At 45.8% G+C, this 27,769-nt stretch overlaps 2 protein-coding genes across 4 annotated transcripts; one reads left to right on the top strand and one right to left on the bottom strand.

Annotated features, from left to right (window-relative positions):
* Window positions 1–2,225: 2,225 nt before the first annotated feature.
* slc5a10 (solute carrier family 5 member 10) lies at window positions 2,226–27,101 on the top strand. Of its 3 annotated transcripts, XM_018740761.1 has the most exons (15): window positions 2,226–2,255; window positions 4,054–4,158; window positions 4,910–4,969; window positions 5,329–5,433; window positions 13,003–13,108; window positions 13,209–13,289; window positions 14,580–14,785; window positions 16,066–16,201; window positions 22,876–22,983; window positions 23,182–23,332; window positions 24,114–24,282; window positions 25,749–25,964; window positions 26,427–26,492; window positions 26,699–26,713; window positions 27,018–27,101. In XM_018740761.1, exons 1-15 carry the CDS (start codon window positions 2,241–2,243, stop codon window positions 27,099–27,101), a joined length of 1,623 nt encoding a protein of 540 aa, XP_018596277.1. In that variant the 5' UTR covers window positions 2,226–2,240. The 3 variants fall into 3 exon arrangements, with proteins under 3 accessions (XP_018596277.1, XP_018596285.1, XP_018596293.1); XM_018740769.1 differs by lacking the exon at window positions 13,209–13,289; XM_018740777.1 differs by lacking the exon at window positions 22,876–22,983.
* Window positions 14,838–21,864, bottom strand: fam83gb (family with sequence similarity 83 member Gb). The gene is given in 6 exon segments (XM_029246810.1): window positions 14,838–15,656; window positions 16,525–17,451; window positions 17,453–17,933; window positions 18,133–18,257; window positions 19,731–19,898; window positions 21,063–21,864. Coding segments are annotated over 6 exon segments (2,661 nt in total). The 5' UTR covers window positions 21,531–21,864; the 3' UTR covers window positions 14,838–15,164.
* Window positions 27,102–27,769: the final 668 nt, after the last annotated feature.

The following is a 27,769-nucleotide window of genomic DNA, read 5'->3' as shown; positions in this document are numbered from 1 at the left end:
ACATCACTTCTACTGTTCATTTGCCGTCTGTATATCCTGGTCTGGTGTTTGTAGCGGATATAAATACCTTGGAGTCAACCTGATGTTTTTGTTACCAGAATATTTGAGGGTAAAAAAAAAAAAGTGCCTGTACATTCTGTGCAGAACCATACCGTGATCATTTCTGAATGGGGACATTTAGCCGTGCAATTTGTCTCTGCTTGGCTCTTACAGGTCTTGCTGAATCATCTGCACCTGCAGCGGGGGCCCCCTCTGTGAGGGAGGTCGCTTACGGCACCTCTTAGTTTCCTAGCCAGCAGGTCGCTTTGAGCGAGCGCACGATTGAGACTAATGGTAATTGCACCCTTCTTTTGACAACAGCCACTTCATCCTGACGTCAACGCAGCGGCCCATCTGCTGCTCTGTGCCGGCTCTTCCGTACAGGAACAGGGTGAGGGGAAACCAAAACGAATCATCTCGAAGTACGAATGTTTGCTTTTTATTACGATGGGATGCTGATAAACATGCAATTCATGCGTTATTTCGGGAGCCCAGACAGAATGCTAATTTTAGGCTTAGTGTATTTAGCTAAGCTGGAGAAATAACTTTGATTTCCTTGTGAAAGCAGCTGATTTTTGATGTTTGCTGGCTTCTTATTTTTACTTAGCACATTTGCTGCATTAGCTGTGTTTAAAGTGAATACTTAGTAGAGAGGTGATCAGGTGCCCTTAGGGAAAGCTGTCCCACGTGTGCAGGAGATGATAATGGTAGAGCGAAACCCATGTCTGTGCTGCCTCATTTCTCGCACGTTGACACCGATCCTACCTCCATTACCTGTCCTCGGCTCGGCTTTCGCGAGCTGCACCCCCCGCCCCCACCCCTCCTGGCCGCACGTTCAACACAGCGACTGCCATGCAAACATAAAACACATCAACCTAATGGCCACATTTCAGCCTAATGGGCCACCTGCCAGCTAAGGTCTTTGCTCAAGTGTTTTCTTGCAGAGACCGCCTGTCTCCGCCGCTGAGACCCCTGCTATGTGCTTTCTTTTCCAGAGCCCGGAAGGAGCTGTATCCGGAAATGAGCACCTGCTACGTTCTATGTAAAGGAGACAAAACCCTGAATGCGAGCCTGCTGAAACGCTAATGATCGTAGGCAGCCGGAGTCCACGCTGGGTCCGTGAATGATTGACTAAAAAAACTAAACGGGAAGATGTAATTGTGTGAGAACATGGGGGTTTCTCTAGAAGGGTAGTGAAGTGTGAGGTTTCCAGGTTGGTAGTACCGGTACACTTCCGGTATGAAGGTATGAACGAATGCGCTCCCTCAGAAATGCCCTGCAAGGAGGCGACTGCCATCCTCTGCCAGTGTGAGCTCTGGTGGATATGATGCTCCCCGCGGATGAACGCACAAACAAGTTGTAGGCCTCGCCTGCTGTTACCTCGGCACACGGTGGTGCTTCATTAAACTGATGTGTTTAATGATCAATGCTGGCCCCGCTGTCCCCCCCCTCCCCCCCGGTTCCCTCTCTTCTCCTCCCTTCACCGTCCTGCGTCCCAGCAAAGTGGTCAAAGAGCCAGAGCAGAGCAGACATGGACTCCAACTCCACGGACAACTTCTTCACGCTGACTCAGTCCTTCAGTGTGTCAGACGTCATAGTCATTGGAGCTTACTTTCTCCTTAATGTGGCCGTGGGCATTTGGGTAAGTCCCCTGTCTTCGTCCTGTGCGGTTCCACCAGCATGAAGACGCCCCAGACTTTGTGGATTCCTTGAAATGGCAGCTGCAGGAGACAGAATTTGGCCCTGGACAGGAGCAAGCCATATATGTAGAGGCAAAGACTGGGCTCTGTTCATACTGCGTTCCTAGGTGCTGGATCCCATGACCACATGGATCCGTTCTGAATATGTCCATCCAGTCCAAATGGACCGTCAGCTGACATGTAAATGATAAACAGACCCTATAGCTACCATAGCAGTGATGATAAAATCACAGTTTTCATAGTTTTGCTTGCGTTCGAGAAGTAAGGAAAAAAGTTTTAAGTGCTGATTTGTCCGAGTGCTTTTCTTATCCATCAAACAGACGCTGCACGGTGCCTTCATTAATAATGCATCTTTTGAAGAGATGTGGTATTGCAGAAGTTTGTGCTTATTTGCGGTTGTGAGGATTGAAGATGAAGATGTGTGTTTCTCTGTGGTCTTGAAAGTCATCCTGCAGGGTTAGCAGGAACACGCTCAACGGTTACTTTTTGGCTGGACGGGACATGGCATGGTGGCCGGTGAGTGTCTGCACACGCTCCCGGGGCAACTTAAATAGGCATACATACATACATACGTATAGATATGTATAGACACACAGCACACACTACATGGTACACTATGATTTAAAACAGGGTCTTTGAGTGAAACACAGTGGAAAATAAAATAAAAAGCAGCACAGGTCTTCTTACATCAAGGCTTTTCAACTCAGAATGTAATTGCGGTTTGTTAACCACAATTTGTCAGTGCAAAGTCAGCGATGGGTGGTCGGTGAATTCAAGCATCATCTCAAGCAGCCACTGAGATCACCCTGTAATGCCGTGTAACTAAGGATGATTAAAGAAAGAAAAAGTCATAAAAAAAATTCTTCCAAAATTCATGTGGTTATTTAATCTGTTGGAGCTAAATTGAATTTATATTAGTGTGCAAGTCAATGTGATTCTCACATAATTATTATTGCTACAGAGTCTATGCTATATTTTAATTAATTACAAATTTAAGCCATCACCCCCTTGCCAGATGTGACAATTGTCTCAACTTTATGATATACCGAATTTCAGTCTCTTTTCCGAAAATGTTGTAGCTGGAAAACTTTTTGTCAAAACGCAATTCGATCGAGTTTTTAGATAAAATGTTGGCAAGAGAATACATTTATGTCAGTGGTATTATCATCAAGTTTTGCAGGGTGAGACGGGTTATGAGTGGACTAAAACAGATTGGAATTAGCGCTCCGTGGAGTTATGCACAATAATCGGGGGCACATGTTCCCAACCCTTGTTATGACTATGACCTTTTACAATGTTTTTAATACACAATTATTTTTAAATCAAACCCTGTCTTCTCTGAAAATCAAGTGTTTTTAATTGCTAGGTCTACCTGATCAATAACGGCACCGTTTGTGGGTTTGTGTCTATGTCTTCTCCCTGGCAGAGCACTGAGCGTTAACGCGAAAAGGAACATGAGACAGTACAGAACAGCAGATTAATTCAAGTCTGTCTGCTCTACAAACGCTGCTTTAGGCCAGATGTGTCAAATCTACAAAGAGAAGCAAAGCAGCAAGAAGGAAAAAAAAAAAAAAAAAAAAAAAAAAAAAAACAGGAACTGTCTTATTTCTTCCAAAATTAGCATGTCGTCCCATGACAGCATGACAAAATGATGTCAGAAAGAAAACTTGAAATAATAAGCAAATTATAGAAATATTTGCCTGATGCATGGGGGGGCTTATTTCACTTAATTCCAAAACAGAAAACATCTAAAGGTTGGAAGCTTACGAAGAGTTTGAAAGTAATCCGAAAGTAATTTTTCCGGAGGGGCTGATGCATACTACATCACTGCTGACACATTTTTATAGTGTTTTTTCAACAAAAATAAAATCCCATTTAGTCGGACACAAAATGTAATAGCAATAACAGGACGCTTTCTGGAGCCTTTATCTGTGAGGATTGCCACCTCTAAGAAGTTATAGTATCTCACCATATGAGTTTTCGGGCAACAAAACAGCTATAAATTACAGATGATACAACTTTTAATTCTGCACTGGATTTACCTGCCTGTCCAGCAGACTCCTTGTGTGCCTGCGTAATTAATAATGCAATATATGTGTATAAATTACTGTCTGTACATACATTTACATAACATGCTATTACATCATGTAATAAGTTTTTTTTTTGGTAGCATGTTTGTGTACGGCACATTTATTCTCACATATTATTCCACTATTTATACCAAAAAATATGCATGAAAGAGGAATGCTTTTTAACTAAAAATACTTTGGTGTAGTGTAAAAGAGTGCTGTAATTGTAATGCTTCCTCCTTCAGATTGGGGCCTCCCTGTTCGCCAGCAGCGAAGGCTCAGGCCTTTTTATAGGACTTGCCGGCACGGGGGCAGCCGGAGGCATTGCTGTGGCTGGGTTCGAGTGGAATGTGAGTGATCCTCTGTTGCTAATTCTCACACACACACCGGCTGAAGCCGCTTGTCCCGAGTGGGGTCACGGCAAGCCGGAGCCTAACCCAGCAACACAGGGCACAAGGCTGGAGGGGGAGGGGACACACCCAGGACGGGATGCCAGTCTGTCGCAAGGCATCTCAAGAGGGACTCGAACCCCAGACCTGTCAGAGAGCAGGACTCGGCCAAACCCGCCGCGCTAATTCAGTTCAATTTAATTTATTTTCATAGAGCCCTCTTCTCACATAGTGCTGAACAAAAGGAATAAGATGCCATTGTGGGTGCCGTGTCCTGCGTGAGCCACTTGTCTCGGCGTCCCCCGTCTCTCCCACGCGCCTCCCCTAAATAATTTTCAAGGTAAAACGGGGAAAAGCCTTATTTATACAGCAAAAATGCATTTCCCTGATTTCGGCTGAATTTAGAACGAGAACGACGGCTTCAGCTATAACCCATGCGTTGCTCAGAATAGCCCCGAGTACAGGGTAATCTTACACTCGTGTAAAGGACTGGTAAGTGTTTTTCACAAATTACGTATATAAAGGAAGTGTGTCATCTTGCAGCGTTGTTGTTAAACAGCAGGGGGCAGTCGATGCCAAAATTCCAACATCTTTTTTTATGCCCCTTTTGCTTTCAAGGCAGAAGAGGGTGTACGAATGCAGGAGGTGTGTGAGTCAGTGTGTGCTGTAGCATGACAAAGACAATGATGCACCGTCTGGTTGTGTCCTGCAGGCGACCTACGTGCTGCTCGCCTTGGCCTGGGTCTTTGTTCCCGTGTACGTCTCGTCCGGGGTGAGTTCCCGCTTGGACTCGTGCTCGCTGTGCGGGCGCCTTCCCGGATCCCCACATGGAGCACCTCCACGGTGTTTCTGTAACTCGCTAAGACGTGCCAGTCCAGAAAGGCTCGCTGGACTCGGGAGTGTCAGCACCAGGGTCTTCGATGTTCGCTCGGAACATTCCGGAAAAGGGCGCGAGCACCTGTGCGCTCCACTCTTCTTTTTCCAGTCCCTTCGATATTAACTGCAGATCTGATTCGGCCGCTCGTCGTCACAGGCAGCGTGACGCGAACGTGCGGTAGCTGTCCGTCTGACGAGCGTGAACCCGTCGGTGGTGCAATGGCTCGGAGCACATGGACTGTCCCTTTCCCCCAGATCGTCACCATGCCTGAGTACCTGGGCAGGCGCTTCGGCGGGGAGAGGATACGCATGTACCTGTCGGCCCTGTCACTGATGCTCTCGGTCTTCACCAAGATATCGGTGAGCAGCGCGTCCCCGTTCGGCACCTCCGACGGCACAGCGACATTGCACCAAACACTCCCGAGGTCTGGCGTGCGTTCCCGAAGTGTCTCCGACGCTTTTTAGCACACGTAAAGGGTGTTCCCCGCAGAACCCCTGTAGATCAAGGGAAAAGAAGGGCGCAGGAGCGCTTGGAGATGCTTGGGGAAGCAGGTGCGGTGGAAAAAAAGAAAAAAGCATTGTGGAAAAAGCACATTTTGTTTGTCCTAGATTGCGCGACTGTTCCTAAAGGAGCTTATCGACAGCACAAGGTTTCGCGTCTAGTTCGCTTTCCGGGGGCCGATCGTCCGATTTGCAGTAAAATTTGACATCTTTCCTATAACTCATCCTGCACACACGCCCGTGAAGCCTAAGGGTGGATGAGAAGTGCGCTCTCTGACCTCGGTACCCCTACAGTAGTACATGACAACCGTGGTCAGAACGAGCCAAGAACATGCAGCAATTCAGGTGACAAATGTGGCCATAGAGCGTCACTGCAACAATCCTAAAGCGGAAAAAATGTTGTGTAAGGACTGGTGTAACTTCTGGAAACAGAAGAGCTCCAAATAATACTTGTTTTTTTTTTCTTTTTAAATTTTTTTTTAATATCATAACTGCTTCAGCATGTGCTGCAATGGAGAAAATCCATTTAAAAGACTTTAGTTACAGAGACCTCAAGTAACACTTGAAAACTTTAATCACTTATATACTCAAGACTAAATTGTAGTTTCCGTGTAATCAAGGCAGGGCCTCGAATCAATTTGTACGGGCACTCGTTTCCTACGGTGTGCCAACCATGTTCACGTTCAAATATGCAGATGCAGGATAAAAGCCACATGCACCCCCCCCCCCCCCCCCCATCATGTATTTAAATATCCCCTCCTCTTCGAGGGGATGATTAGTGAGTAGGCTGCAGGCTTTCATAAGTAATACATTAGGTTCAGGTACATTTATAGTACATTTTTAATATGAAAGGACTTAGAAAAATGTTGAAATAAGCAGGAATAATATTTGGCCCAGTTTGGGTACAGATTGTACATTAACGTTTATCGCACAGAGAACACCTACTTCAGTGCATTGTGTGCATAAAGGCCCGTTAATGAATGTGCTTTCGCTAAACTAAGTGTTTAATTTACGTCTTGCATTGTGTGGGAAATGTTGATTAGGTGTCTTTGGAGAGAGGAAAACGCGTCCTTTGTCGCCCTGCGACGGCGAGTCTTTACGCAGCGACGGCGTCGGGTCCCTGCACCTGCAGTCGTTGAGCACTTTTCTCCAAAGTGCATACGGTGATTACTGTGTAGCATTCGTACCTTTGTCCAACCTGGCTTCCAGTGTTAAATTACACTAAGATACCCACAATCATATCTGTACAGCACAGCAGTGACACCTGCATACATACGTGTGTGTGAGTGACACAGGCAGAGTGTGTTTCACTGATGTATGGATGAGTGACCTATTGTAAGTAGTGTATCTAGCAGTGTAAGTCACCGCAGTGAATAAGGTGTGTGGGCTGGTAGAGTTAATTGGAAGTCTCTTTGGAGAAAAGCGTCTGCTAAATACATACACACATATACAGGTGGTCCCTGATTTACGATGGGGTTACGTTCCATCATAAGTTGAAAATATCTTCAGTCGAAAACGCATTTCATACACCTACACACCTCTGCGTGACAGAATGGGATATGCAGATCGCTGCTACTGCCCAGCATCGCGACAGAATATCCCACTGCATATTGCTTCCTTGGAAAAAACAAAATACGAAATTCAGAAATTCCAAGTATGGTTTCTACTGAATGGCTATCGCAGCACCCAGGGGGTGCGGTGGCTCAACGGGTTTGGTCTGTGCCTGCTCTCTGGTGCGTCTGGGGTTCGAGTCCCGCTTGGGGTGCCTTGTGATGGACTGGTGTCCTGTCTTGGGTGTCTCTTCCCCCTCCAGCCTTGCGCCCTGCGTTGTCGGGTTAGGCTCCGGCTCGTCGCAACCCCGCTCGGGACAGGTGGCTTCAGTCAGTCAGTGTGTGTGTGTGTGTGTGTGTGTGTGTGTGAGCTCCCCATCATAAGGTCGAAAAAATCATAAGTCAAACAATCGTAAATCGGGGACCACCTATAGATGTATGAATATACAAACACACATTATGGGCACTTGAGACTCACCATCCCGCTTGAAACTTAGCTTTGGACTATGGGTGGAAAGGTCACAGAATATCTAGAAGGTTAAAGGTCACTGATCACTATGAATCCTGGCTGTCCCCTTTGGGCAATATTAGTGTTACGTGAGTTTTTGGTCACTGTGTGAGATGTGTTTTAATGTATTAATTTAGCATTTCTTAATCTTTCCTTCAAAACAACACACACACACACACACACACACACACACACACACACACACACACACACTCTACCACTTGCCCCATATGGGGTCGCGGGGAGCCGGAGCCCAACCCGGCAACGCAGGGCAAAGGGCTGGAGGGGGAGGGGACACACCCAGGACGGGACGCCAGTCCATCACAAGGCACCCCAAGCGGGACTTGAACCCCAGACCCACCGGAGAGCAGGACCCAGTCCGACCCAGTCCAACTCGCTGCGCCACCGCACCCCCCTTTCAAAACAGTAATTAGCTAGTATTTATCTGATGACTTCAGCCAAAGTCACTTAACGTGTTAGATGCACTGCACTTTACCTACAATCACTCCCTCCTTTCTACAGCAGAGCAGTCTAACACACACACACACACACACACACACACACACACTGCGGGTAGTTCAGCGTCGCCAGTGCACCTGAAACACACATCTTTGCACGGTGAGCGGTGACCCATGTCTACATGGTGAGAACATGCAAACTCCAAACACTGAGCAGGAGTTGGAACCATGTCCAAGCACACACAGGCCGGGCACTACCCGCTGCACCGCTGTGCTATGCAGTCATTATGTAAATACTACATCAACTGCGGTGCCTGGGACAATTCATGCTGTATAATTATAAGATTATATCATTCCCAGGGTAATCCATCATCGTTGCACTTATCGTTTGAGAGAGTAAGTGAAATGTGCTTGTTTGCATAGCAGCTGCGTCTCGGCATCAAAGAAAGACGCGCGTCCCCGGCACACTGCGGAGCATTTCTGTTTTGATGCCGGTGCACAGCTCTGCCGCTGCACTGCACGTGAACGCTGCTGCGAGCGATGAACCGCAGGTGTGTGATGTCAACTGTCTGCCTTGGCGTTCGCAGAGATGCGGCGTCTCGCGGGGTTTTGACGGGCGCTGCCGTCACGGGGGGTCAGTCGGCGTGTCGGCGTCCGCTTCCCGTGCGCCGTGCCGAACCCGTGCCGCGCCGCCTTTCTCCGTGTCGGCCCTCGGGGTCCACAGCTGATTTGCCCGTTCTTTCGGGAGGGCTGCGCTTGTCTGCGCGGAGGTGTCTGAAATACGTCACGCCGTCGGTTTGCCCCGCGCTCCGTACCCTTTGATATGCCTTGGATAATTAAAGGCGCTGGCGGGGCTCTGAAACAGGCATCACCTGAGACACATTTCTTGTAAAACGAATGATGTTCGTAAATCATCCATCAGCGACAAGTGCAGTCATGTCCCTTTGACTAGAGGTATTTTCCGAAAGGAATACAAAGGAAGGCATCGTGTTGATGAAACTGGGCTCAATGATTTTTAACTGATCCGGGAGTGTCTGCCGCAGGCAACGGGCCGCTCCCCCGCGATCGGCGTTTCGCCGGGCTCGGACGAGTCGTGCCTTTTCGCTTTTGCGGACGTGGGCAGGCGGACAGCGTCAGGCGAGCTGGGGGATGAGGAACAGGCGGTGCGTGTGACGGCCCGCCAGGTCTGCTTGTGGGGTGGAGTTACTCGGACAAAGGGCCAGCTTCCGTTCTTCTGTGGCGGAACAGCAGTCGTGCAAAAAAAAAAAAAAGAGACAGCAGTGAGTTACTGAAAATTTAAAGTGTTGTTCTCTCATGGGATAAAAAACAAATCCATGGTATATAATGTATTTATTCCCTTTTAAAGATTAATGTAGATATTACAGGGGGGTGCGGTGGCGCAGTGGGTTGAACCACAGTCCTGTTCTCCGGTGGGTCTGGGGTTCGAGTCCCGCTTGGGGTGCCTTGCGACGGACTGGCATCCCGTCCTGGGTGTGTCCCCTCCCCCTCCGGCCTTACGCCCTGTGTTACCGGGTAGGCTCCGGTTCCCCGTGACCCGTATGGGACAAGCGGTTCTGAAAATGTGTGTGTGTGTGTGTGTAGATATTACATATTGTGGGATCAGATTGAGCTGAAGTTCCTGTTTTTACACTATTTACACTACAGACTAAGAGTATATTGTGCACTATATACACTACACAGTGTAAGAGGAAGGGGGGTGCAGTGGCGCAGCGAGTTTGACCGGGTCTTGCTCTCCGGTGGGTCTGGAGTTCAAGTCCCGCTTAGGGTGCCTTGCAATGGACTGGCGTCCCATCCTGGGTGTGTCACCTCCCCCTCCAGCCCTGCGCCCTGTGTGTTGCCGGGTTAGGTTCCGGCTCGCCATGACCCTGCTCGGGACAAGCGGTTTCAGACTGTGTGTGTGTGTGTGTGTGTGTGTGTGTGTGTGTGTGTGTGTGTGTGTGTAAGAGCATGTTGAGCTGAAGTTCATATTTTAACACTCTATGCACTACATAGTGTGAGATTATATTGAGCTAATACACTATATAATTTAAGATCATAATAAGTTCAAGTCTAATTCAACGCCTCGGGAGCCTCCAAAAAAGCACCGTCACCTCGATCCCAGATCCCGTGTGACCACAGAACCGAGGGTGTATCCCAGGGCGCGCGCAGCCGCGCCGTGATCCGAACTTGTCAAACAGTCGTTTCCGCAAGCGCTGAAATCCCATGACTCGTTACGGAAGCTGTCGAATTGTCAGGCACCCAACAGGCAGTACATTTTTTGTATTCGGGCACATTTTGCGGAGCGTTCTAGATTCATCGGGTCAATTTAAAAAAAAATTTGAAAAAAAAAAAAAGGGCAGCGCACACAGGTGTCGGTTGTAGAGGGAATTTTCGTTAAAAACGGACAGTTCCTGATCTCAGGAGAGAGTGTTTAACAGAAGCGCTGCATGCGGCCTGGAGTTCGTGAGGCTGAGCGAGAAAACCTGTGAAAGTGACCTGAAAGGAGCACGCTGCCGACCGCCAGGAGTCCCAACCCCATGCTAGGTTCATCGGAACCAGAAAGGAAAGTACTTTTTCAAAGAATGATGTTCAGCCAAATCCATAGTTCATCCATCATCCTTTGTCGACATCCGCTTGTCCCGAACGGGGTCGCGGCAAGCCGGAGCCTAACCCGGCAACACGGGGCGCGAGGGACACACCCCGGACGGGACGCCAGTCTGTCGCAGGGCACTCCGAGCGGGGCTCGAACCCCAGACCCACCACACGGCAGACACCGGCCAAACCCGCCCCCTAAATCCATCGTCATTTCGCATGAATTGACTATTAAAAAAAGCAACTTTGTCAGACTAATACATTTACCCCACACATTTTTCCAAAGCAACACAGAGTGCTAGTACGCTCACATACTTGACAGCGATTTACTCGTTTATTTAGCTGGGTACATTTTTTTCTGTATCAGTTCAGAGTAACTTCAGTGATCAAGGGGATTATAGCAGGAGCAGGGATATGAACCCAGTGTCTTCAGTTAACGTCACGGTGGAAAAAGTATTTGCCCCCCTCCCCGACATCTTTTATTATTGCAAAATTTTGATGCTGAATATTTTCAGGTGGGCAACCGAAACCTAATAGATTCTATAAAGAACAGCAGAATTAACAAATGGGGTGGCACAGTGGTGCAGTGGGTAGCACTGCCACCTCACAGCACCTTGGCTATTTAAGGTATAGGGTTTGAATCCAGCTCAGTGTATATGGAATATATCCTCCCTGATTTTGTGTGTGTGTGTGTGTGTGGCTACACTGCAGTGGACTGGTACCCTCTCCAGGGTGTACCCCTTCAGCCTTTTGCCCAGTGATTCCACAATAGGCTCTGGTTGCCCCACCTTTAGCTGCAACGACTGCAACTAAACACTTCCTATAATTCAGTAACAGTCCTTTATATTGCTGTGGAGGAATTTTAGCCCAGTCTTCCTTGCTTTAATTCAGAAACATTGTTAGCTTCTCGAGCATGAACTGCTCATTTCATGTCCTGCCACAGCACGTCTAATGGGGTTAAGTCTGACTAAAACTTTAATTTTACTTCTTTTCAGCTGTTTTGATGTAGACTTGCTTTTTGTGTTTTGGATCATTGTCTTGATACATGACCCAACTATGCATCAGCTTCAGTTCATGGGCAGATGCCCAGATGTTCTCCTGAACAATTTTCCGATACAGAGCAGAATTCATGGTTCCTTCAAATATGGCAAGTCTTCCAGGTCCTGAGGCAGCATAGCATCCCCATGCCATCACACTACCACCACCATCATTGACAGTTCCACTTTTGACGCGTCTGTCCATAGATCATTCAGCCAAAAGGTTTGGGGATGATCAAGATGATTCTTGACAAATGAGAAACAAGCATTTATGTTCTTCTTGGTTAGCAGTAGTTTCCACCTTGCTATGCCCCCATGAGGCCCATTTTTGGTCAGTGTTTTTCTGATTGATTGTGGTCATGAACACTGACCTTAGTTGAGACAAGAGAAGCCTAGAGCCTAGATGTTTGAATATTTTTTAGGATCCTTTGTGACTTTCTCGATGATTTCACACCATATCCTTGGAGAAATTTTGGCAAGCCAGCCACTCCTAAGAAGATTCACTACTATTCCAAGTGATCTTCATTCGGAGATTATTGCTCTCACCGCAGTTTTGTGGACTCCCAGAGCCTCAGAAATGTGCTTTGTAACTTTTTCCAGACTGACAGAGAACAACTTTGTCTGATCTCTCCTGGAAATTTCTGTTTATTGTAGCATAATGTGCTTTTTTTCAATCTTTGTGGTGGCAACTTGACTCATGCTAATAGTTAAAAGCAGTGAAGTTTACATTGCGCCAGACTGGCTGTAATGAAGTCTGGTGTGTTCAGTCAACTGACTCTAATTGTCCCCTTAATTGAGTTGATTAAATTAGTTTTTCCACACAGTGCCAGTTGATTTTGTTCATTAAATAATTGAAATAAGTTTTTAAAAAGTGTTATTTAATCACTTAGGTGGACTTTAATTTTAGATTTAAGTTGGAAGACCTCAAAACATACAGCACCACAACTCTGCAATAAGACGGAATAGTTTTATTTTTTTTTTACGGTGCTGTACATGTCAATAGCCTAATTATTATGCTACCTGCTGCCCAAGGTTGAATTTAATAAAATGCAAATACAACCATAAAATATTAATCTGCTCTGATCTACTGGGAAATGCTTTTATTTCCTTTATAGCCATAAAAAGGAAAAGCTGGTAAAGTGGTGTTATGAGGACCAATGCAATAGCTGGGAGAGGGGGAAAAGTGTTTGTGAATGTATGCAGTGAGGGTTGTTAGTCCTGTTGATGTGCAGCAGTGTCTCAGTACACTCACTGTCCCAAACTGCACTGTTCCCTCCTCCTAGACGGACTTGTACTCTGGAGCCCTGTTTATCCAGGTGTGTCTTGGTTGGAACCTGTACCTGTCCACCGTGCTGATGCTGGTGGTGACAGCGCTGTACACCATAGCAGGTGCGTTGCTATCACACTTACACACAGAGCACTCTGTACTGACCTGTACACCCCAAGACCTCTCATAAGCCCTCCTCGCGCTTCTCTGCCTTTTGTTCAGGTGGCCTGGCAGCAGTGATCTACACCGACACGCTGCAGACCTTCATCATGATCATTGGAGCAGTCATCCTCACCATCACAGGTGAGCACAGAAAAGGGCAGCTTTGTTACGAGGAACGACCGTGGCGGTTTACTGTGAAATACACAATCACCAACACATTCACACTACTGTTTATTCATTTTCAATTCCAGAGTCATGAAACATCTCATGTGTTTGAGGTCACCTAACATACTATTCAAGATCATTTAAGAGTCCTGAGAAGAGCCTAACTGATTGTACTTCCAGTGTGCTGCCTTTCTACGCTGCATTTACATTTTTGTACCAAATTTTCCAAAGATCCACATCAAAACCTGTTGAAATTTAGTCACATTGCTAAAAAAAAAAAAAAAAAAAAGAGACTTATTAAAACTAGCAGTTAACATTCAAAGCGGACATGTTCATTAATATTTACTGTGCTGTTTGTTTTGCTGCTGTGCTATATGACCAGGTAAACACACCTTGTTTTTTGTTATGGAGATTTGGGGGTTTACTGATCTGGACAAGGAATTAGCAGCGAATTGTGAACGCACTGAAAAGCGGTCACAACTTTTCAGCAGATGTCACAATGGGGAAAAAAAAAAGAAGAAAAAAATAAAAACACTCAACAAGTGCGTATAACCTGCAAGTTTGAAATCCAGTATCTGCCCACAACAACAGTCAAACGTGGTCACTGCGTCACACCCTCACCTCGCAGACACAGCACTAAGCAACAGGCCTTCCATACATTCCTGACAGTAACAAAGAGTTAAAAATACTGATATACGGCTAACCTCGGAGGTTTTTTTACTACACCATTAATAATCAATGAGTACTGTAAACAAGAGTTATGCAGACCGAGCTACAGAATTCACCACTTAGCATATTTTTCTTCAGCACATCCTCTCTCATTACTTTGCCCTGTGAATGAGATTTCATTTCTGCATTTTCCTCCGAACAGAAAACGTTATCTATTGTGCATTATTTCATTTCATTACATTTTAATAGCTCACATTTTAGTTTCCACCCTAGACAAATAACACCACCACAGTATTAAAACCTAATGTAGATGTTTGCCCATCATTCATCAATATGTAAAAGGCCGCATACGCTGTACTTTCAAACCACAGAAAAATCATCGCCAAGCCAAATCTGGTTTTATTATAGGCCCTTGGAGCGCCATGACCTATACACCAGCCATCTGTGGCAGTCACACTTGTAGTGTTTAAATAAAAACCATCAAGAAGAAAAAGCATTTGAAGTGCATTTTAAAATGGTTGCGTTAAATGACTAATGCTGCAGTCCTGTTTATCTGCATTTCTTGCGTAATGCATCATCACTATTTCTCTGTGACAGCCTTTAACAAGATCGGTGGTTACAACAACTTGGAGGGCGTCTACCTCAAGGCCATCCCCTCCAAGATCATCCCCAACACGACGTGCCACCTGCCCCGAGCTGACGCTATGCACTTGTTTCGAGACCCGGTAGCAGGCGACCTTCCCTGGCCTGGCATGACCCTGGGCCTCACCATCCTCGCTACGTGGTACTGGTGCACCGACCAGGTAAGACACATCCAGCCCAAATCCTTGACTGTACCTGCCAGAGTCAGCCTTGTCTAGGGGAGTATGGGTCAGAAAGCAGGGAAAAAGTTTTTCTGAAAAGTTACACAGTCTTTCCAAAGCCAAACAGTGTATAGTTTATATTCCTCTAGATTCCCCACTACATCACGTGTCACAGCAATGAGAAATGGTGGCCTGAAGACACAGCCCTCTGAAAAGAGGGAAATTTAACACCTTAAATCTTAAGGTTTAAACAACATTTAACACCCAAAGAGTAGACAACCCATTACACTACGAGATAGAGCACCAAACTCGGTCACACCCCTCAAGAGCACAATGTTTCTGTGGTGTGGTAGTGTGCGTCAAGAGGCCTTCCAGCAACTCAAATAGCTCCTTTGTGTCCAAGCTGCGTCTTTTTCTGCAAGCTGCCCAGAGCGTTCCCCGAAACCTTCCCCTTCAGGTGTTTGAACTGCGAGAGCTTCGATATTGAGATTCCACAAGGGGTGCAGTTCTCGCCAAGGGTGGGGGGTATCCTGTGCAGTGAGCTGGACTGGCCAAGGGTATTTCCAGTTCTGGATTTGCCCATCTGCCCATCCAGATCCTGCCTGTAGCGGTAGGGTGTACGACCAGTCCGAGAATTTCCCAGCAGCCCCGGAACCAGTTTGTTGCTGGTGATGTAGCCGCCGATCGCTTTGTCCTGGTTGAAAAGCTTGCCTTGCCAGTACTTGTGCCCCCCAATCACGGGCCCTGCAGCTTTAGCGGGACGATGGTAGCTGCCAGGTTTAGCAATCACCACTTTAGTGTTCCCTCGTGGCTGGCCCTGCCGGTCCATGCTCGTGATGTTGCCCGGGGGTCTAGATGAGGTCATGAATGGCTGCAAATGACAGAGAACACCGTTCGTTAACATCAGAGCTACTAACTTTGCCGAGACGTGGAAAAAAATCTGAGGCTTCCAAAAACGGGACTTCTATAGAGCCACTGCTGGACAAATTATACAAAGATCACTACTGGGAACCTACACTAGATATGGTGGTTTGTATGTAAAACCACCTTCGATGACATTATCTTTCACTGTTTTTTCCCTTGCTTTTGCTGTAGTGTCTTGAATCAAGTATTTACCCTAAATTGAAACTGTAAAATTACCGGCTTATATAAATGGGGCAATAATTGTAACGAGCTTAGTGTACAAACATGACATTGTAAGTAACTCTGGAGAAAATCATCATCAGCAAAGTAAATAAAAAACTGAAGTTGCAACACTGCTGAGCTGCCTTTTTCCACAGGTTATTGTGCAACGGTCCCTGTCTGCCAAGAACCTCAGTCATGCCAAGGGGGCCTCGATCCTGGCGAGCTACCTCAAAATGCTGCCCATGATCTTTATCATCCTTCCAGGAATGATCAGCAGAGCGCTCTACCCAGGTAACATGCTCCCTTCAGGCTATGTGAGTTAGCACACAGTGGGAGCTGTCTGCGTCAACAGGTCCCAGCGTGCCATCCCCTATGACACGATTCTTCAAAGTGAAGATAAATCCCATTGAATTAATGCATTAAGGTGCCGGCGAGACTTGAAATCTGCCAGTTGCACAACATGGTCATTATGGCTGTTTTGCTTATGCCCAACAATCAGGGATGTGAAATAATTCCTCAAACCTCAGCGATGTGTTCATGGCTATAAAGGTGCTGGATTAATGGTTATGCTGAGTAATTAGAAATCAGTGAGTGCCGACATGTTGGAACCCCACCTTTCTTTCACCGGCTTTGTGCAGCTGCCTCTGGTTGTGCTCCAAGGCTGCGTGGATGTCTCCCAACGCTTGCGGGTTCTCCGCTTCCTTCTCCTCCAGCTGCTGCTGACTCTCGGGCCGCAGGTCCAGCATCGACTGTGAAAACCTAGCCATGACATTGAGCCCATCCACATGCCTGTGGTCCTCCACACGTCCCGACCCGGTGTGGACTCCATTCACCATGAGCTGAATGCTCGATTCCATATTGTCAGAGTAAACGCTTTCGAAACACTCGTCTGACACCGTAGAGGCGAACGATGCTTTCCTTGGCAAATCCGAGGACGACAAGCCTTTGCCATCGGTCCCGTCATTATCTTCGATTATCCTGACGCCTTTCTGCTCATCCTTTTCACCCTCTTTATCTGTGCCCCCTCCACCCTCTGAAGGTGTTCTAACTGGCTCTGTCACCGAGGTGGATGAGGGTTCAGGTGGACCTGGGATGTTTTTGGAGCTCTCAGTCTTATCAGGACCGTGTGGCAATGGAAGCGCCTTAGGTTCCGAGTCCGTCATCTTGACCATGCTAACATTGGGGATCTCCTTGGTGCCATCATCAGTGATCACCAGTTGGATGGTTCTGCGTTTTGGGACTGGCGCTGGCACAGTCTCCTCTAACCTCGCGGTGTTTTCTGAGGTCTGTGTCTGGTCCAAAGCTGGCTCCTCTGTATTTGGCTTTGTGTTCTCTCTCGACTCCGGAGCGCTTTGGATTCGGGGCTGCGGTGGTTCCTGTGGCTGGTCTACAAGGACATTGGTGGGTCTGTTCCCTGCTTTCTCTCTGGGGCAGGCTTTCTCGGGGAGGGGTTCCTCTGGAGTGACAAACGGATCCTTAAATCGGATGGCTTGCGAGGTCTCGAACAGCTCAGAGCGCATTAGGTGGACCTGCTTAGGCTTAGTTAGTATCTCGGATATTGATGAAGCCAATGACGTTGCTCGGGGGGTCAGGTTCGGGCCAGGTGGGGAGATAGTGGATCAAGTTCGCACGCTCCAGGTTAAGGAGCCCCGGGTGAATTGGCGGAGGCTCAACTTGCTCTTTCGGCTTTTGGACAGCTTTTACCATGGGGTTATTGGAAGTGCTGTTCTTGGCACTGTTCTTGCCGGAGGACGCTCCGCTGCCAGTCTCCACAGCACTGCTGGCGACCAGTGCATATTTGGGGTTGATGAGCTTGCGGGCCACGGCGGCAGAGGGCAGCGGTGCGGGGGCTAACTGGGGAAGAGGCTCAGGCTCTGGCTCATCTTGCAAACTGAGCTTGCTGAGGTTCACACCCGTGGAGGTTGCGTAGAGATCCCGGAAGAGCTTGTCAAAAGTGTCCACAGCCTGGCCCGTGAGCACCGTGATGAGGTTTCTGTCCAGCCTGGAAGCTGTCCATGTGAAACTAAACGGAGACAAAAGCAGAACAACACAATATGACCTTGAAGTTCAAAACGTTAGGGTGCAGAATTCCAAGTTATGAACAAGTATTTGTGAAAGGTGCCACTCTCTTAACAAAGAACGTCCACAAAGGGCTCTACTGGTATACTGCAGTGTCATGGTAGTATGTGTGATTGTTCTTCAGCACAGACAGACACACACACCTGTATGAACCAGACACGGCTCTGTCTCCATCCACGAACATGAACTTCTGACTCATTAAGCCGCACACCTTTGTCGACGAGCGTGTGTAGAACTCGCTTCCTGCTATAGTTCGGACTCGCAGGTTCTAAAAGATCAAACAAGACACGCGTGTCACAGCATTTTCTTTCAAATCATGCAAAATTTCTATGCTTTACATTTCTTATATTGTCTCATAAGTATACCAGCTTTACAGTACTGTCAACAACACATACAAAGTATGATTCTTTTTTTTTTTTTTTGGAGCTCACAAGCAATTGAACTAAGTGTGCAGAAGTACACACAGGGTGTGTCGGTATGGTATACTGTACCTTTACCTGCAGAGTGAAAGCTACATAATGGCTCTGATTATCTCCCAAGTGCTCAGCTAGCAATGCAAAGCAGGCAATTCTTTGGGCAAAATTTGACCAAAAGAAAAAGTACTTTTGCCTCTATTTTATTATAAAGCCCTGTTTAAAAATGGTACGTCCATTGTAAAAATGTGAGTTTCAAAAACCCATTGCAATAAATATTACCATAACTTTAAAAAAAAAAAAAAGATTAAAAAAAACACACACACACACACACACACACACACACACACACACACACACACACACACACTGTTTTCAGCTCACAACATTTATCTTTTGTAACCTGACACCTGGGAGGACTCCAACAATGACTCTGCCAAAAAGATGTCCTGATAAAACCCACTTTCCCCATGACATGTAAATTACTACAGTATTCGCACGAGGGAAACAGTAAGGAGCGTCTGTGTGACGAATGGCATTCTGCTTGAGCGGTAAGGACAGTCCATTCCTGACCCTCCACGTCTTTCACAGCTCATAAAGCAGTGAGCTGAGTGCATTCCGTAGACCTGCGGTCAGGGAGGAGTTTGTAATATTTTGCTGCCACGTGGAAGGTAGAGGATGACATTTTCTTCTCAACTCGGGATACAATCTTTATTTTTACAAATCCAGCACACATCCCTTTGTCTTCCCATTTGTGCCTCTGTCTTCACCTTATGTGACCCACATCTGCTGATATTTACAGTAAATATATAAGCATGTACTGCAGTGTACTGCATGTGTGGCCTGTCGTAGTTATGGATATTCTCAGCAAAATGATGTTCTTTCCCCTTAAAAATCTGTCAATAACAACTTGACCTGCATTTCTGCATGATTATTACTGAAGATGACTTTTATCCGTTGCAAAAGACCTAAAACATTTCGAATTGCAAAACAATCCTGCCGACTGCTGTAAATTAACTATTTCAACAGGGAATTATATTTTGCAGTGACAGCAGACAGCATAGCGGTTATGGAAGTGGACTTGTAATCAGTAGGTTGCTGGTTCCAGCACAGCACCCTGCTCCTGCTGTAGTACCCTTGAGCAGGGCACTTACTCTGAATTGCTTCAGTAAATGAACTGAATTGTATAAATAGGGAAAAAAAATTGTCACTTTGGATGAAAGGGTCAGTCAAGCAATTGGTAATAGTTATTAGTAACTTAATTATTTGTAGTTATAGGCGAGTTTACAGTATTTACAGTAATAATAGTAGCAACAGGTATGACATGCCTTCAGGTGTCCTCTGTGCATTCCAGCTCTCTGACACATGTCCATAAAGTGGGACAGTCCTGAGGTGTCCAGCACCATGTACACAGCCACCTTCCGCTTGAAACTGGCATCCAGCAGATCTTTGAAGATGTCTACGTCTGTAAACAGGTCCATAGCTACTGCGATCACCTGCAAAAGAAATAACCATAGTGTGTTAGCGTCACAAGGCGGGCGCAGCGGGTTGGACCGGGTCCTGCTCTCCGGTGGGTCTGGGGTTCGAGTCCTGCTTGGGGTGCCTTGTGACAGACTGGCGTCCCGTCCCAGGTGTGTGCCCTCCCCCTCCAGCATTACACCTTGTGTTGCCAAGTTAGGCTCTGGCTCCCCGCGATCCCATATGGGTCGAGCAGTTTGGAAAATGTGTGTGTGTGTGTGTGTGTGTGTGTGTGTGTGTGTGTGTGTGTGTGTGTGTGTATATATATATATATATATATATGTATGTATGTATGTATGTATAGTGTGTGTGTGTGTGTGTTCAAATAAGATCTACGGTAAGAAGCTCAAACTACTTCATTGCCTGCGTTTCCTCGCTTTATTCATTTCAGTTTATTTTGATGCATAGTCGATAGTGACTTTTTGTTGCCTGTGGTTAAAAAAAAAAAAAAAAAATGCAATATGTAAAAATAGTGAAATTTTATTTGTCGAATAACACATTCAGCATGAAGCAAGGAGCCTGTATTAAAATACATAAACATCCACAGTCCTGAGTGTCCCAAGTTCTGACGTGCAACATATGTGTGGACAGCTGGTGGTGTAGTGGTTAGAGCTGCTGCCTTTGGAGAACAAAGGTTGCAGGTTCGATTCCCACCTCCGGCTGTAGTACCCTTGAGCAAAGTACTTAGCATAAGTTGCTCCAGTTAAATTACCCAGCTGTATAAATGGGTAAATAATAAGTTTGTAACTGTAATAACTAATCTTAACATTGTAAGTTGCTTTGGAGAAAAAAGTTTCAGCTAAATGAATAAATGTAACACCATGGCATGTATGCAGCAAGGGAACATGATCGGGACAGTAGAAGGGAAACAATGGCCTTTTTTGCTGTTCTGTTGGCCTGAAGGCGAAGGTTCTGACAAAGAGTTTAAATCCCTGCGGTAATCACACAAAGGGGTGTCCGTGAATTCTGGCCTCCATTCGGACCACTCCTTTTACACGCAATAATAGAACGTCTATATAGGCACTTTTATTATACAGGGAGTTCCCGCTACAGGACGCCAAAATATGACCCGAAAAGTGCGTCTTCGCTCCGTACAGCGGCGCTCCGTACAGCGGCCGTTAACCCACAGAACGATGGTATACCTTCTGCGCCTGCGCGATCGTCTTCCTCACCACCTCTTTGATGTGCGTCGATCCGTCCAGGGGCGGCTGCGTGTACACGTTGACACGAGTCACGCCCCGGTACGAGGTGCAGTCCGGCCAGCCTATCTCCAGGTCGGGCACCGACGTGTCCGAGCGCTCGGGCCAGTACTGCAGGGACTCGGCGCCGTCCTCCCCCTCCGCGCCCTTCGAGCCTTTCGCGCCCTCCGCGCGCTCGCCGCCCGGCTGGTACGCGTGGACGCCGCGCGACAGCCGCTCGAGCTCGAGCTCGGAGAGGAACTGCCGCACTTTGTGCTCCTTCACGTAGTCATGGAAGGCGCCGCGGCCGTCCCTGAAGAGCGCCTCGAGCGCGAGCCGCTGCTCCTCGCTGTAGAAGAACTCGGGCTTGGACTCGTTCGTGCGCCAGTTCACATGGTTGTCTTCCAGACACTGGATCTGTGACAGAGCCATCGCCGTTCGGCCGCTCCGTCAGGCACAACTCACAGAAACAGTCGGCTAAAAAGAATTCACCAAAGTGAGCTTTCAGTCACAGTGTCAGTGAACCATTTCACACGAAACACAGTAAATAACTCCTCAGTACTTTTCGTTTTGTCAATAAAATGTCCGAAACTTCTTTTTAATCCCGATGTTCGATAACAGTTTCCTTAATCTCCTTGTACTAAAACCACGTGCGACACTTTATAAATTAAGCCGAAAACGTCACATCACCGTACAGCACACACATGCCAGGACCGCTGAAAGCGCTCTGGCCAGGTGCGAAAGGAAGGGACGGAACCCTGACGCGTACCGCCCCGCCCCGCCACGCCCCGCCACGCCCATTGCTCACACCCTGGTCACATGACCTATAGGCGCCAGCCACTCCGGGTTGGCTCGGTGCCCACTGGGCGAACAAGTCCCGCGCGGACGGCGGAAGCTGAGTCACCCTCGTCACCCATTTTCGCATTCCGAACGTTAATTTCCAGTATTGTCGTCCACCTCCGAACGCAGGAAATGGCCGCATTCGGGCAGAACTGCCGTGTTTACATAGTTAATGAACTCATGCAGCAGTCACACATACTGTGGGACCATTTTAGTACAACGCTTCAAATACAGATTATAGGAACTTTTGAAAAGTTGATTAAATATTACTAGAAAAGTCGAAGTCTTCCTTAGATTTAGTGGATTTTCAGAATAATATCTCCTCCTTAAAGGAAATGTATGAATTAAGGCCAAAGTTGAAGCCATTTTCCCCATAATCACTGGAAAAACTACACCATTGATCCATCCATCCATCCATCCACAAGAAAAGTTTCTTTCCTCAGACCAATTACCTCATGAACAGCTAAATCCTCCCTAGAGAGTAAACCAGTGCAATACACAACGCTATTTATCACATCATATCTCTTACTCACATTCCCTTGCATTTGTATAGAACATACCTGTACATACATATAATGTCTAGTGATTATTTTTTGTATATTGTGTACTTTATATTTTTTTATATTTTTTTTATCCTTTATTCACATATTCTATCTTCTCATCTGTGTCTTGTCACTGTCATTCTGTCTGTGCTGTGGAAGTTTCTGTCACCAAGACAAATTCCTTGTATGTGTGAACATACTTGGCAATAAAGCTCGTTCTGACTCTGATTCTGATCTATCTATCTATCTATCTATGTCTACCAATCTGTCGTCAACTGAAAATGGTCCTTTACTCTGTCTCTATCCCTCTTTCCCATCTCGCTGACCTCCGTTGGTTCACTAATGTGACACAACTTCCGTACAGTGTTTACAGTATGGTGCGTTTAATGTGTCAGATTCTGTCGGCTGTGTGGACCCAGAGGTGTGTAAGAAGGTGTGTGGAGCTGAAGTGGGCTGCTCCAACATTGCCTTCCCCAAACTGGTCATCGAGCTCATGCCCAGCGGTAAGAGCCTTCCCTGATTCGCTGGAAAAGCTCTCTTAATCTTTGCACACAAACACACCTGCACAAATTGCATGCCATCTTCATAAACAGTGTTTATACAGATAATAAAGGTTTATATGGATTATTTCAGATCCGTTTAACAGACTGGTTACCCTCGTCTTCTTCCTTTCCATGCGCCGCCCCCCACGGCAACTCAAGGCCTGCGCGGGCTGATGATTGCAGTGATGATGGCCGCCCTCATGTCCTCCCTCACCTCCATTTTTAACAGCAGCAGCACGCTTTTTACCATAGACATCTGGAGGAAGTACCGCCGTAGGGCCAGTGAGAAGGAGCTGCTGCTGGTCGGCAGGTAGGTGGGCCACAAAAGGTCACCCCGTGTCAAAAGTTGGGTGGTGAAGGTCTTCAAGTTTAACATTGCTGTCATTATTATTATTATTAGTAGTAGCAGTGGTAGCAGTAATAATAACAATAACAACAACAATAATAATAGTAATAATAATATTTATTATTATTATTATTATTATTATTATTATTATTATTATTATTTGTATTTAGCTGATGCTCATGTCTAAGGTGATTTACAGTCTTATATGCACTATAAGTTAGGATACAAGAACCTACCCATCCTCATAACAGTTCAATGTAATGCACACTCACATACACACACACACACACACACACACACACATTCAGACATGTGCACAGTACACGCAATGCCGAGTTGCTTATTCAGCTAAATGTCTTTGGACGGTGAGAGGAAATCGGAGCACCCGGAGGAATCCCACGCAAACATGCAGAGAACATTCGAACACCACACAAACTGAGCTGGATTTGGACCCACATCTGAATCCACAGCCCAGGAGCTGTGAGGCAGCAGTGCTACCTGCTGCACCACTGTGCCATAAATTCTTGTAGTAAATGCTACAAACATCATGTAATAAAAATGATACGCCCACAAGTTTGTTTTTCTATTTTTCCATGACTCTTACGTGAACTTTTCTAACTTGTTAACTGGTTGTTGTTACACTAATATTATGCCGATGCCTTTTCTGCTTCGAGGCTGTTTGAAAGTATTGATAGTGTGACAGTGAGAGCGTGGCACCGTTGGTGACACTGAACACTTGTTGCAGGATTGTGACTGTGATTCTGGTCATCGTCAGTGTGGTGTGGATACCCATCCTGCAGAGTGCCAACAGTGGACAGCTCTATGTCTACATTCAGTCTGTCACCAGCTATCTGGCCCCACCTGTCACTGCCATCTTTGTGCTCGCAGTCTTCTGGAAGAGGACCAACGAGATGGTGAGGCATCTTAGTTCTCATGACGTGAGAATTAAGACAAATGTATTCCAGAGAACAAGTGTAAACAACACTGTTATTCAAGTGACAAGTAATGAGTAAGAGCTGCTGTCAGAGTGAGGGCAGGGATATCAGATCCATCATAAATTATGCAGGTTGATTTGAACTTGTCAAAGGTAACAAAGGCATCACCTTTGGACTTGGATGACTTTTTAGTTTTGGAAATTTTTAAAAGCGTAAATCAGTTTGTATGGGGTTACTTCACTTGTTAACATTGATGACCTCACTGTCATTTATGAGGCCAGAACCTGTTGTGATATTAAGTTGCTTAAGCTGTATAAAGAGACAAAAAAGAACAATCTGCTAAAGGGTCCTAGACAACAGCCCCCGGTGGAACATGCGCTCTCAGGTCCTCTAAATTTGACCTGTACTTAATCTTTCTCAAATGTAACCCGTATCTTTTCTGCTTTTTCTCACAAAGCAGCGCTTTACTAGGCCTTCTTTGTCCTGAAGCAGTGTCCGTATAGCTATCTGGAGTACCTTTTTAATTAAAGTTGAACATCTTTCGTTTAATATTCTACTCCTTTTCATTTTAATTTACTTTCAAATCTTCCTCCAGTATTCCCTGTTCTGTTTTAAACCTATGGTAGCAGAGAGCATTTTAATAAATAAATAAATAAAAAAAAACGAAATCTTTGCTGGAGGATCTAACAGACCGATTAAGAAACTCATTAGACGAGAAGGAACTATGGGTGGATTATTGCTTTTACATGGAATGCTTATTTGCCCTAAAGCTCATGAGATGTGAGCTGTGGGCCAAGTAAAGCTGAAACAGGTTTTCGATTGTTTACGTGCAGCACACTCTCGGCTGGAATGCACGGTTTTCTGGCTTTTTCTGCTCTGTCAGTCAGTCAGTAACTGATCCCAGCCATTGTTAGACAGACATCTGGTTTTTACCAACCACTCCCCCTTTATACCCACACACCACCTGGAAGAAATACTGACAACAGACAGCGGGGGTGACTTAAGAGCCATCATATGAGCATGCATACTTGAGTCATGAGTACAAGGAGCAAAGGCACTCATTAGTCTCAGTCTCATGACTCCTCATAATATGTATTTCTTCAGTCTGGAGGCTCTTTGAGCAATTTTTAAAAGTGGTTACTTATAGAAGATGTTCCAGAAATATCTTAATATTGTAGTGTCACTCATGCTGAAAGCTCACCACCTGTAGGATGATCTGGTTTCCTTTTGCCATAAGCACAAACTCACTTTTCTTTTCATCGTTCAACAGTTTTTCACATCAGAATTCTGAAAAAAAAAGTTGTTATATATCATGGTATTTGATGTTAAGCAGTGATTTAATTGTGATTTTGGGTAAAGGACCAACAAGTGTAATGAATGCGTGAGAAAAGCAGGAGTGGTTCTATGGAAGTGGGGAGTCGAACCTGTTCAATCTCTGTTCTCAGGGAGCGTTCTGGGGTCTGATGGTGGGTCTTGTGGTCGGCCTCACTCGGATGATCATGGAGTTTGCGTATCCCCCACCCCGCTGCGGAGTGTACGACCCGCGGCCTGCCGTACTGCGCAACGTTCACTATCTGCACTTCGCCATCATCCTATGTCTTCTGACTGCTGTCGTGGTGGTTGTAATCAGCCTGCTTTCTGCTCCCCCCACAGAAGATCAGGTCAGTGCTGTTTTGCAGACACACACACACAGGCAAGTATACATGCATGTTCACTAAATACCTATACATTCACACATACACTGCTGAGAAGAAGTATTTCCAGTTTTCATAAATTTTTCAGCTTTTTGGTATTAGATTTGATTACAGCATGCTGAACACTACCTGTTTTTATCTCTCTAGAACTGACAAAAAGATCTAATCAAATTTGATGAAAAAAACTGCAAAAAAATATGGAAAACTGGAAAGTAGTATGCACACATATTCCGGTGCATATACTTTGGTATACATGTGCACACGTTCACACATATTCAGTCTTGTTTGAACAGAAGCACAAATTTATGATTTTACGGTCAAAAATGTGTACTGACATTGCCATAATAATATGCATTGAGAAAGATCTGAGAACTTTGTCTGAGGCTCCATGTCTTTGCTGTTGAGTATAAATCCTTCAATCTTTTGTAGATCCGAAACCTTACGTGGTGGTCTCTGAACCAGGACAAGGTCGACCCAGAAATCCCTCTCCGGAAAGTCTCTACTGTGCGAGATCACACAGACCAAAGGGCAGACAGTATGTAATCAGTAAATGACATTTTAAATCTGAGTTTTCCTTTTTAATCACCCCAATTAAAGGGTGTGTTGTCTCTTTGGTCTCAGAGCTATTGACACACTTTATAGCTTTACAGTTACTGTTTACAGTGCTTATAGACTGCAGGTTCAGTGATGCTGAAGCAGAGGCTTTAGATGGACCAGTTGACATCTGTTCAGGTTCAAATAATGTTCTGAAAAAGCATGAAAAGTACAGGTGATCTGTCTTGATCATTTTTTTATTAGGGATTTGGCCAGTTGACAGTGGGAGTCGCAGTCATCCACAGTGCCGTGTGCGCTCCTTCAGTCAGAGCTGGGTTTCAGTGTTGTGATTTGGCCAACTGTTGTGTCGCAGGCACTGCAGCAGAACATGACAGAAAGTGTATCCGCGGTGTGGGGTTCTGCACCTCGCGGGACGGCCGACCCGCGACGCCACCCCTGCCACGTGGCATACCCAGCACCAGGGAGACACCGTTCTGGTCCCGGTTCTGCTGCGGCAACGCCATCCTCCTCATGTGCATCAACATTTTCTTCTACGCCTACTTTGCGTAGCATATGGGAACTCCCATCTTGTACTTTAACTATTATGGAAGGATATTGTACTTGTGAATGAACAGATTTTTTTGAAATATTTATTCAGAGTAGTCAAAGTTCTTTTTTTCATTATACTGAGAAATTTAGCAACACTTTAGATGAAGCATAGCAGTTTTAATGTTTCCTTTAATAGCTTGCTTTATGTCTCTGTAAATTTTATAGTGATAATGTTCTTTGTTGCAAACTGAATGTTTATGTAAATTTTATAGTGACAAATATTCTTTATTGTAAATTGAATGCACTGATTTTAGAATGACTTAAACCGAAAATCAAGCGTTTGAAATATTTTAACCCAGTGCTTTGCATGCTAATTAATAAATTTCTAAATTATAATTTCTGTGTGCTTTGCATGAGAAATGATCCTCAGATTTTTGATGCTCCCTGAAATGTTTTGAATGTAAAATGTGGTGTTGGTTTTATTTTTTACTCTGAAAATGGTACCAAAAAAAAAAAAAAAAAAAACAGCTTCATGGAGTGCAGTAAAATTTTTTTGCCCGTGTGTTACATCTGAGCCGAAGACATTAATAGGTCTACCTTCTTTTTGTTGTCCCTGAGCAATGCAGACCACATTCCTGGCAGACTGTGTACAGTGTACTTCTGCTTTTTCAATTCATTTATGATATCTA

Source organism: Scleropages formosus, chromosome 20, assembly GCF_900964775.1.
Source record: "Scleropages formosus chromosome 20, fSclFor1.1, whole genome shotgun sequence".
Taxonomy (NCBI): domain Eukaryota; kingdom Metazoa; phylum Chordata; class Actinopteri; order Osteoglossiformes; family Osteoglossidae; genus Scleropages; species Scleropages formosus.
This window is presented reverse-complemented; position numbering and strand designations above follow the sequence as displayed.

What these genes read in the sequence shown, in the direction of transcription:
- slc5a10 (XM_018740761.1), top strand. An exon ending in TGGCTGGGTTCGAGTGGAAT is followed by an intron (nt 4,159 to 4,909) that starts GTGAGTGATCCT and finishes TGTGTCCTGCAG; the next exon opens with GCGACCTACGTGCTGCTCGC. An exon ending in GAGCTGCTGCTGGTCGGCAG is followed by an intron (nt 23,333 to 24,113) that starts GTAGGTGGGCCA and finishes CACTTGTTGCAG; the next exon opens with GATTGTGACTGTGATTCTGG.